This window comes from Tamandua tetradactyla, chromosome 2 (genome assembly GCF_023851605.1).
Source record: "Tamandua tetradactyla isolate mTamTet1 chromosome 2, mTamTet1.pri, whole genome shotgun sequence".
Lineage (NCBI taxonomy): Eukaryota > Metazoa > Chordata > Mammalia > Pilosa > Myrmecophagidae > Tamandua > Tamandua tetradactyla.
The window spans coordinates 129047176-129059655 of record NC_135328.1 but is presented as its reverse complement, the minus strand read 5'-3'; the positions used below and the strand labels follow the sequence as shown (position 1 = coordinate 129059655).

At 31.8% G+C, this 12480-nt stretch overlaps 1 protein-coding gene across 1 annotated transcript; it reads right to left on the bottom strand.

The window, feature by feature from the left end:
• Nucleotides 1-4136: 4136 nt before the first annotated feature.
• On the bottom strand, nt 4137-5063 carry LOC143662147 (olfactory receptor OR9H1-like). Its single transcript, XM_077135607.1, has one exon. It carries the CDS (start codon nt 5061-5063, stop codon nt 4137-4139), a length of 927 nt encoding a protein of 308 aa, XP_076991722.1.
• Nucleotides 5064-12480: the final 7417 nt, after the last annotated feature.

Here is a 12480-nt window from a genome sequence, read left to right as displayed (position 1 = left end):
TTTGACATTGTCTACAGTAGCATTCAATGTTTACATTTCCTTATATTTAACACACGTGTCTAACAAACAGCCTATAACTTGTTGTGTTCCTTTTTTTAACACTGTATAAAGCTCTTGCCTTTGCTGAGAAATCACAATGTATGTCATAAAATGTTATTGAATCTGGAATGATTTCTGCTGTTCCATTTTGATTTTTACTAATGAATGAATTTTCATTTGTCATCTTTATACAATGGTAATATTGTGTAAAATCAATTAACAGTTTGCTATTTTTAAGTAGTTACAAGACATACTTTAGCATCAACAATTAATTGACTAAAATTTAATATAAAGAATACCTAAAATCATTGAAAAATGTAAATGATTTTAGAATGCTTTAATTGCACTCACTAAAATTATTGTATTATCCTGTAAATAGATAAGCTATTCTATCTAAGTGACACTATTAATTTTATAACAACTATATTAAAACTTCATTTCCTCTATAAGTTTCTAAATTTGTTTATACATCATATTACATTTCAGATGCATTCTCTATTCCTTCTCTCTATGGTCCAAAGCATAACATTTCTCACTAATAAACAATATTTCTTGATATTATGTTTTAAAACTAAAAACTTTTGATTTTAAAAGTACTGAATATTTTTAAATACTTATTGATGACTTTATGGATTTTACTGTATTCCCCAAATGAAGCTGCTTAAGATATAATAATAAAAGTATGCCAATTAAACATAAAGTATTTACTGTAATGGTGTTAAATTTAAGATAGGATCTGTATCTACAAGATTGAATAAGAAGGAACACATTTATACTACTACCTAAGACAATATGGATTAAATTTATGAAACAGTGTTTACATGATATTGAAATAAGGCTATTGAAGAGTTTTCTCTGAGAGAAGAGTATTAAATGAGGTTAGTCTTATGCTTGCTCCAGCTTCCTGCCTTGATAGAATACCCGTAGTTTATAAACTTCCCACTCTTGCTATTCCCTGGATACTGGAGAATGTTTTACTGACCTCCAGAGTTTCAGAATAGTGGTTTCAGATAGTTGCTATCTGTTTAAAAGTTGTTCTTCCAGTAGGACTGAATGTAGAGCATTCTATTCTCCCTTCTTTCCCATCAGTCATGGGAATCGATCATGTTTTGTCTGTCATAGTTATGAGATGATTTATAACCCAAAATCTCAAATACTTTCCCTATGTTTTATTCTATGAGTTACACAATTTAACTCACAGATGTAGGGCTATGATTCATTTTTAATTAATTTTTGTATATGGTATGAGGTTGAAGTCCATCTGCATTCTTTTGCATTTAGGTAGCAGTTGTTCCCTGAACCACTTAATGAAGAAATTACACTTTCCCTAGTAAATTATATGCACCTTCTCAAATATAATTATATTTTATATGTGCAAAGACAGGTAATTTGTATCACAGAAGATGTAAAAAGACCAAAATAAAATTTCTAATGTATTTAAAAAATGAAATATGTGAAATGAATACACTATATGAGATTAGTGGTATTTTAGACATTGCAGAATAAAAGATTTGTGATTTTAAAATTGTAATAGAATATATTCAACATTGAACATATTCAAAACAAAGTGATAAAAGAAAACATATGGAGCATAGGTGGGTAATGAGAAAATTTCAATTGGTCAGATATTCCAACAGTTATAGCACCCAAAGAAAAAGAGAAAGGGAAAGAAAAAACTACTTGGTCAAAAACAAGCAAAAAAATCTCATCAATATCTGACCAAGACAAGAATAAATAATGAAGGAAATTTTGCAAGCAATAGGAAAATAATGGTAGAGGAAAATACAGATTGACATAACAGAATTAAGAACTTAAGAAATGATAACAATATGGGTAAGGTATAAGATTTTTAAATTATTAAATATCTTTAAAATATCATTTCTCTTTTAGTTAAAATAACATGTTGCAGATTAATACTAATGTAAAAATAAAATATGTCATGAAATAGAAGAAAAGTCAGGAGCAGACAAATGAAAACAGTACATTTGGGAGTTTCTTTGTTTAATATGGGGTGGAACATTGCTGTATATTAGAATATATTAAGTTTAAATTCATAGTATGGACCTTAAAGCAAATACAAAAATAAAAATAAAACAGTTATGTTCAGCGACACAAAATATGGGGATAAAATGAAATTAGAAAAATGTTATTTAATGAATCCAAAAGAAAGCAAGAAAAAAGGAAAGGGAACAAAGCAATTGGGAAAAATAGAAACAAAAAGGAAGGTGATAGATATAGAGCTAACTCTCTTTATAACCGCATCAAATGTAAATAATCTAATTACCTCAGTTGAAGGACAGGGATTGTTTAGTTGAAGAAATATGTAAGAATAAACTGTAGATTGTGTATGAAAATCACCCAGAAATACTAAGAAACAGAGGTTAAAGTAAAAGGATGACAATCAATATATCATTAGCCACAAATCAAAAGAAAAATGGACTAGGTAGAGTAGATGCCAGTGCAAAGAATATTAGTAGGAAATATGAAAATCATTTCATAATTCTAAAAGCGTAAATTCATCAAGATGACATTACAATTCTATATAAGCGTATGTATGTGTAACTGATTTTTGGCAAAATCGAGTTTGGCAAAAGTTGAAAAGAAATTCAGTGGAGAAAGATTAGCCTTTACAAGTAATAATTCTGAAACATTTGGATCTATATGAGAAAAGACCTGTTTTTTCACGTTAAAAACAACTCAAAATTATCATAGGCATAAAGGTCAATCTAAAACTACAAAACTTGCAGAAGAAAACATAGAGGCAAACCTCATTGGCCCTGGATTAGGGAAAGATTTTTCAGATATGTTAATGAAATTATTTTCCATAGATAATATTTATTTTAATTGGATTTGAACAGAATTTAAACTATTTTTCTTAGAAGAACATCACTAAGATAATACGAGAAAACATATATTTTGTAAATAGGCATGCATTTGGAATATACAAAGAACTCACTGATTACAATAATAAGAAAATTATTAACCCAATTAAAACATATATGGAAAACATTTGATTAGACAACCCACCAGAGAGTTATACAAGAAATCAAATACATAGGAATAGGTTCAACACCAATCTTCATTGGATATTCAAGTTAAAATCCCAAGCTTATGTTCATAAAAATACTTCTACACAAATATTCAGTGAAACTATATTTGTGATATGTTCAAATTGGAACTGATCCAAATGTCAATCAAGAGATAAAATGTTAAGGTGATTGTGACATATAAAATCAATTGAATATTAATGAATCACAAAATGGAATTAGCTATTGATATCTGCTACAATTTAAAAAATTTGAAGTATGCTGTGAAATTAAATAATAAAATGGGTACATGTTTTATAATTCAATTTATGTTACATTTTAGAAAGTTCAAAGTAATCTCTAATTATAAAAACAGATCAGTAGCTGCCCGAGGAGTAAGGTGGTGGGGAGGGGTATGAGAATCATTATGCGGTAGCCCATAGAAGCTTTTGGTGCAATGGATATATTTATTATCTTGATTATGGTGATAACTTGACAAATATACATATAAAAATGTTAAAACATAATATATGTACACTTTAAATGCATGTTTTTGTTGCATGTCATTTGTAGTTCATTAAAGCTGTTAAAAAAGTGTGCATACAATTTTATTTCTTTTTTATTATGGAAAATATCAATTACCAATTTAGATCCTTCTAATATTTTTTAAATATTAAAAAACTTTCTGTTTTTTTTTTTCCTTTGGGATTGCTCTGTTTCTGATTTTGTTAAGCTATATCCAAATCAAATTCATTTATTTAAAATAAAAGTACAGAATTGTTTTTACCTAATTGTTATCTGATGGAGTGACGTTAGAATGATCTACAATATGAAGAAATACAGTCATGAATATTTATACACACAATCACCCATTCTTCCAGTGTACATTTTAGTCAGTGCAAGGCCTAGAGTTTGGTTTTGGATAGATAATGATAATTAAAATGCACTCTTTTTTCTTGATCACATATTTCAATAATTAAACTAAAAAATATTGTATTCCTACAATGCAATGCATGAGTAGTGGTGAAAAGCAAAATCCAGGAATGATTCATGTGATCCATAGCCAATAGATCAGATAAACAACCTTTGCTTGCTCCTCCTTAGAGCTTGCTTGACATCATTGTTTCTCAGGCTGTATATCAGAGGGTTCAACATGGGGATAACAATAGTATAAAAGATGGCTACTACTTTACTTTGCTCCATGGAGGAGATGGCACTGGGCTGCGCATACATGAAGAAAACTGTACCAAAGAACAAGCATACACCAGTCAGGTGGGACGCACACGTGGAGAAAGCTTTCTGGCGTCCTTGCACTGAACGAATCCTCAGGATTGTTGAGATGATGTAGATATATGAGATCAAGACAATCAAGAATGTACTGACAATAATGGAGCCACATACACCAAGAAGAACTAATTTGTTTATAAATGTATCTGAGCATGAGAGGAATAATAGTGGGGGCACATCACAGAAAAAATCATTGATCTCATTGGATCCACAGAAGGTCAACCTGAAGGTCATTGTTGTTTGAATGATGGCATTCACCACACCCCACAAGTACGACCCCAACACTAAGAGCACACAGACCTTTTGAGACATGCTCACAGAGTATAGAAGAGGTTTACATATGGCAATAAAGCGGTCATAGGCCATAGCAGCCAGAAGAAAAGCCTCTGTGGTACCAAAAAGAGAGAGGAAGAAGAACTGAGAAGCACACCCACTGAAGGAAACTGTGTGATCTTCTTTCAGGCAGTTCACCAGTGCCCTGGGTGCAATTGTGGAAGAATAGCAGATGTCCAAGCAGGAAAGGCTTTGGAGGAAGGCATACATGGGAGTGTGGAGGTGGGCATCAGCCCTGATAATTACAATCATGCCAAAATTCCCAATGACAGCTGTGACATAAAGAATCAAAAAGATCAGAAATAGCATCATCTGCATCCTTGGTCCTCCTCTGAATCCAATTAACACAAATTTTGAGACAGGTGTAAAATTTTCCATTTTGGAAGCACTAAGTGAAAGGAGGGAGAGAAGAAAATTTGCAAACTAAATACTATTTAATGCTAAGGACATTAAATTAAATTACATTACAAGTTTGGGATGTCTGTGTGGTGTTAAAAACATTCAGTTTCTGATCCTGGGTAAAATACCTCCATCTACTATATTGCAAATGCTGTGAAATAAAAAAATTCACTGCAAATGAAAGGCATTAGAACTAAATTACCATTCACACACAAAGTGTCAGCATCTATAATTGCATCACTATATTCTTCAACTTTAATTTCCCCATAATATAGGGGAAAGGCATCTATGATCTATTTTAAATTATATTTTCATTTTATATTCCTTGTATTTTTATTTAAAAAATCTAAAAATCAGAGCACAAAATTTAAAATGAAGAACACCCGATGCATAGACACTGAGTTAGTTTTCTATTACAAAAAAATTATATCTGGCCTCGGTCTAGAGTTGGAATTGTCAAGTGGAGTTGATTATTTGTGGAAATTCAATTTATTCAGATTATTTTCCTTCCCCAACTGTCTCATCTTCCTATTGTTGCTATAAAAAGTTACTGCAAATTTAATGGCTTGAAAACAAATTTATTATCTTAAAACTCTGGAAGTCAGAAATCTGAAGTCAGTTTCCCTGGGCTAATGTACAATATCTATTTGATTTAAATTAAATTGGTTGATGTAATATTGATTATACAAGACAAATTCATTAGCTATGTGCTTGTTTTTTGATAAAAATTAAGCATTTTAGTATAATCTTTGTGTGGCACTTTTTCATATCTGTAAGTATAACAATTTTTTTAAATTTTTCCTGTAATAAGTCCCACTATGATACATTTCATTATCTAGGAAATACAATTTCTTAAAAAGCATTCTTAAATATGTTGTTTTAAATATAAAAAAGCCATGATATATTGCTTGATATATCTTTAATACATTATCAATGATATATTCATATAAGGAAAGCAGTGTAACTTAGGTCTATGGGAACTACAAGTTGGGATTCCATTGTAGGTTTTACGTTCATCCATGGAAAAGTAAAATTAAAAACAATGCATAGGATGGGGTAGTATTTCATAGCAATGCTTAAATAACTATAGCAATATTGTTCTACTACTGTAGATCTGTAGGCTAGCCATAAAAACAGCATGACAAAAATTAAGTAAACAAGCAAATTAGCTGAAGTGAGCATATAGCACCATTTCAAATTGTTTGTGTTTACGTGTCTGTGGGTATGTGTGCATTTATCATTTGTAAATCTTTGAAACTCCATTTCTTACTGTGTAAGAAAAGGAAATAAACATATTTACCCTGGAAAGAGTAAGTGACAAAGTTCATCCCACTTTTTATGTGAAAAGCAAAATAAATCTCAATTTCTTTTCCTATATTATTATATGCACTCTTCCATTTTTATTTGAAAATCTGCAGCACCAATTAGTAATTATTATGTATTTATTTTCTGCAATAAGGTATCAGATGTTATATTTAAAATTCACTCCCAAATCTCAGTTTTCTGGTTCTTGCATATGAAAGTGCAGTACATGCTTTTTCTGACTTTTTCCTTTACTTCAGAGAAAATATCCCAATTCTACGTGGGGGCAATTTTTGTTTCTATGTAAGCTTCAGGCTCCAGGAATTGAAAGTCTGTGCTGTATGCTTCACTGCTCTAACTTGAGCAATTTTACAGCATTTGACTGAGAGCAAAGATGAAAATATAATACTGAATGAATGATGTTTTTCCACCACACTCTGAAAGAGCTTATTTTCATATGTCTTTCATACTGGACGGACAGTATAACACAATTCCTTTGTTTGACTGTTAGGATTTACATACTCTCAGAGTAGATATGGAAATCCAAGGAATTTTATGTTTTGATATTTCAGGTTTAAATGGGGAAAAACTATGTCAACATTTATTGAATGATCATTATAAGTTAATCAATCTAAAATGACACAGATTGTTTTTATTTTATTCAGCATTCAGAGTAGACCAATAGGACACATGTCAAAAGGACATTAAGATGCTGGCAACTTCCCTGGCTAGTATGTTATGTGGGTGATCTTTTCTGTTTGACTCCAAGGCCTATTCTCTTGGGTCCCACATTGATTTCCTGTTGCTTTAATCCATGCACTAAAGTCTAAATAAGGGATACTAACAATTCTACCTGCTGATTTTTTGCTGGGCTAGTACTCTTTGGTGCAAAATACTCACTATAAAAATAAAAATTTCACCATTTTGAGAGGCAGCATGCCAGTATAATATGTGAATGATCAGCCATGGGGCCTAAGTCTTCCTAGGTCTATAATAAGTTTTATGAAAGTGGGAAACAGAAGTATAAAGTTTTCTTATTTCTACTACCTAGTGTATGTGACAGAGGTTTTGAAATAGGTGATTTCCAAGATGCAAAATTTGCTAATAGTATCTAATTTTCCTTTTGGTTACCCAGTGTATTGTTTAGTGATTCCTTATATCTGGAAATAATGTGGAAAACATAATCAAACTATTTTCCACAGGCATCATAGTACTTACAATGTTTCCTTGTCTTCAGAAAATTCCATCTTTTAAAAGGCAGTTGTGGAAATGAGCCTGTAATAATTCAATGTGATATTATGAAGTATGCACTGAATTGTAAATTAAGAAATTCATATTAGCTCCACTTCTGTCAATAGCCCAATGAATAAAGTTGAACAATATGCTTTGTAGTGAGTGTTCCATGATGAAAAAGATTGGGTTGATTTCCCATATTGGGCAGGGTCACATATTTTTCAATAAATATTGATGATCATATGTATGATCTCATTTAATCTATATGAGGCAATTGGTACATTTACTTTCATTTCACAGAGAAAGAAAAAGAGACTGAGAGAGTTAAGTAATTTCCTTAAGTTTTCACTGCCCCAGATGGGGCCCCAGATTTGAACTGGGTAATTTAAGTCCAGAGTTGATGCCAAATGCCTACTTATTAGACAAGTTAACAAAACATTTACACTTTAAAAAACACTTTGCTTTGTTAAAACATCTTGAAAATTTTCATATTTTTATGGTGCACTCAAAATTAAATATTTATCAGTGGTTCTCAAATTAAAAAGTATAAGAATTGTTTTACATATTGGTAAATATCCCTTTAGACCATCTACCCCTTTTTGGAGGAATTATTTTTAGATGCCATTGTTAAAGGAGCACAGTCTATGGGAGATATTCCATGGACAGACAAGTTAGCAAAAGGATTAAAATCAGGGCCTCTGGTGCCAGAAGATTTTGATTCAAACACTGGCTTCAAATTATGCCTTTCTGTATTTCAGTACCCTAACATGTCAAATGAGGATAATGAAGCCTGTGCTTGCTTACAAATATTAAAAATATTCTATAGATTAAAACACTTTGGAGTCTCTGATATAACAAAAGCACAGTATAAATATTGTTTTAATAATATTATTTTAAGAATCCATTATTGTTCAATGCTATTTCAATTGAGGCTTGCTGTTTTCAGAGATCAGTTGGAAATTGTCAGTAGTGATTGATATACATTTACAATATTAGATTGTAAACTAATGAGTGAATTGACTGCATGGTTTTGCACAAACAGTTAATTTTTTCAATAAAATAGAACTCACCTAAATGTCTTGCTTTCCTTCTTTCCTTTCTTTGTGACTCACAGGTGCCTAATCAACTTTGTGGCTAGGAATGTCTACCTAGAACTTCCACAGCACAATTTTTTTTCTGAAACAGGAATGGTAATTATAACACTGTTTCAGTAGTGTTGGTCACTTGAGAACTATTCTCCAGGGTTTGTTTTAATGAGAGTTATTTCAATCATGTAAGTGTTACAACTTGGCAGAGACAGAATGAAGTCCCTGTGTAAAGAGCTGAGAGGAAAATAAAGTACAAACAGTCACATACATGCATATATGTATATGTATTACATTTAAGAAATATGATATATATCTATCTATGATAAACATGCACTGCCCACATGACAATGAGAGTCTCACAAATAATGTCTTGTTGACCATACATAAAGTGGTTTGAAGTTGATATATAAATGGAAAATCACAGTAACAACGGTGGATTATGAGATGAGAGAAAATAAGTTAATAACTGTCTCATATATAGTAATATATATGCTCATAGAGTATATGTGTGGGTGTTTCTATTTCCCCCACTGCAAGTTGTACATGTTTAATATTGGCAACTAGAATCATTAGCATACAACAAAGCTAGTATTACCTAGTTTATTAAACAAATTGAGTGGAAACCATTAAAAAGTCCCATAATATTCTTTAGCATTGGCTTAAGATTGAGGATTTGGTGTTAGAAAACAATTACTTCTGCAAATTTATAACATTATCCCTCCCCAGAAACTTAGTTATGAAGAAAACCTAGCCTTAATCCAGTGTTTAACCTGAGATACAATCTCTCCCTCCCCACCCACACACATATTTAAAATGTATTTACCATATTTAGCAAAGCAAGGCAGTAAGGATTTTTAAACCATTTACCATTTATTTATGTAATCAACCAACTGTAATTCTCTTCTAAAAGGAAATAAACTTATGGAATACAGAAATGACCTTTGTTAGATTCAAATATCTCCAACTTCTGAGACTTCCATGTAAATGACTCCTTAAGTTCTATGCTATATTGTACTTGTTATGAAGAATAGAACTATGTTATACATATGTTTATTATTTTGATGTTTAATAAAATAAAATAATGTTATATTTTATTAATTTATTTCATATTTTAAATTATTTTATTTATTTATTTTATTAATTTATTTTATACTTTAAATTATTTCATTATTTCCTTTATTTATTTCTATTTTGCTAAATTTTTAAATTAATTTAATAAATGTCTACTTACAAAATTGTGTTATAAGAATGAGAGATCAATCAAGGAAAGTTAATATAGCTGATGGTTCACTGAACAGATTAATGAAGTCAATAAATCTTTAACATAGTTAATAAAAAAGAGTAATTATGTGAACCTTATGCTAATAAATTTGACGGCATAATGGAAATGGATGAAATTCCTGAATTACACTATCAAACCTCATTAAAATGTGATAGAAGAACTTCATGACTGTATCATAAATTGAAATCACAATATAAAAATTCATTAAAACCTATTATAGATTCAGCTCATTGGTAAATATAAACAAATATAAGGATGGAATTATGTTACTATTATAAAAACTGCATTAGTATATTAAATTTTAGAAAGCACATTAAAACTCATTTTGTCATTCCCCAAAATCTTCATATCAAAGCCAAACTAAATGGATGGCTTGCAGGAAAAAACGCAATTAATGCAAGTTAAGCTCTATAGTCAACAGTAACAATTGTGATAGCTTCCACTGAATGTAAGAAAGGCATCATGCCAAAACAAAAGGTCAAGGAAAGGGAAGTATGGGGGAGGGGAATGGATCCTTTGTGGCAGAAAAGGAAATGTCTTCCTAAAGATTATGGCAGAGAAGTCATATCTATTTATTCAGGTTGGATTGTATGAGTGTGAATAAAACTGTTAAAATGAACAAAAAAAAACAAGTGCAAAAGAAAATATAGAGAAAGAACTGTATTCATTCACTGTAGGGAAGTTGAGAGATGCAGCCTCTCTGGAAGGCAGTTTGGTGGCTCCCCGGAGGCTAGGGGTGGGATTGCCATATGATCCTGAAACCCTGTTGCTCTTTATATCTGGAAGAACTGAGTGTGGGGATATGAATGGGTATTTACAAACTGTTGTATACAGTGGTGTGTTTGTAATTTGCAATGAATGGAGGTGGCTTAAGGGTGCAACAACTTATGACTACTGAATACAATGACTGCATACAAATGACTACTGAAAAGCTTCATGAAAGAATGAATTTGTGAGGCATATAATTAAGTGAAGAAATCTTAAGGCTTAATATTGAATGAAATTTCAGAAAAAACCAATATTATCACGTCTCGTGCATATGGATGAAATATGATATACAAGCAGTGAATTGAAGTTGGGAGTATGGGTTAACATGTTGGGGTCTATCAGAAAGGGTCCTAGATTATAAACCCTTACAGCAGTCACATATATTTAGGAGTTGTAGCTGTTATTTCTAAATTCTGAGATATTAAGCTGTTTGTAAATAACCTGGTATATATTGCTATAAATAGCCAGAAGCTTTAGGTATTTACATGACACCTGAGACTCACAGAGCTCTGAAGCTATGAAAATCATTAGTCCCATACTGGAACTGTTTAAAAAGTATAAAATGGGAGAAGACTTTTACTAGTGATATAAATGAAGCTGATCTGGATAAGAATAAGGTAACTCAGAATACAGGGTAAAGGATGGTATGAGCCATGATTTAAAACTTCAAGTTCTGTTTGAGACCAAAGGAAAAGATATTTAGTTGGTACAAAATTTACCTAAATTAGCACATTACCTAATTTAACTTGAATGATCAGTTTAGTGGAACACCATAAATACATGGAACCCTGAAAAAGGTATAAGACCTTGTTGTTTTATACAGGTTAGTGTGATGCCCCCAAAATATCCCAGAGTACTTGGGGCAGAGAACAAAAAATTATTTGCAAAGTCTCTGTTCTAGTTTGCTAGCTGCTGGAATGTGATATACCAGAAATGGAATAGCTTTTAAAAAATGGAATTCATTAAATTGCAAATTTATAGTTATAAAGTCATGAAAATGTCCAAATTAAAGCACTGTTATAGAAATATCCAATCTAAGGCACCAGGGCAAGGTACCTGGATTCATAAAGGCTGATAACATTCAGGGTTTCTCTCTCAAGTGGAAAGGACATGGCAAACATGGTTATGTCTGCTACCTTTCTTTCCAGACTTCTTGTCTCATAAAGCTCCCCTGGGGGTGTTTCCCTTATTCATCTCCAGAGGTCTCTGGCTGTGTGGGCTGTCATGGCTTTTGTGGCTCTGAAATTTTTTCCAAAATATTTCCTCTTTTAAAGGAGTCCAGGAAATTAATCAAGGCCCATCTGGAATGTGTGGAATCACATTGAAGTAGGGAAAACTTCAAACTACACCCAAGAAAGCACCTGAGCCTCTGAGAATTGAACAAAACTTTTATTGCTGGCAGGGCCAGAGGACTTCCATCCAAAGTCTGAGCCCCAAATATTCTGTGTTTCTAGATTATATAGGCTAGTGAGCAAGGCAGGAGTTACTATGGGAATGGGTGGTAAACACTGGAAAAGTACAGAAGAACTTGCAGGGTGGAAGTTACTATCTGGTCCTTAGCTGAACTCTTTTGTCTGAGATTGTTCTAGTTTGCTAGCTGCTGGAATGCAACACACCAGAGATGGATTGACTTTTAATAAAAGGAGATTTATTTTGTTGGTTCTTCAGAGGAAAGGCAGCTAACTTTCCACTGAGGTTCTTTCTTACGTGGAAGGCACAGGAT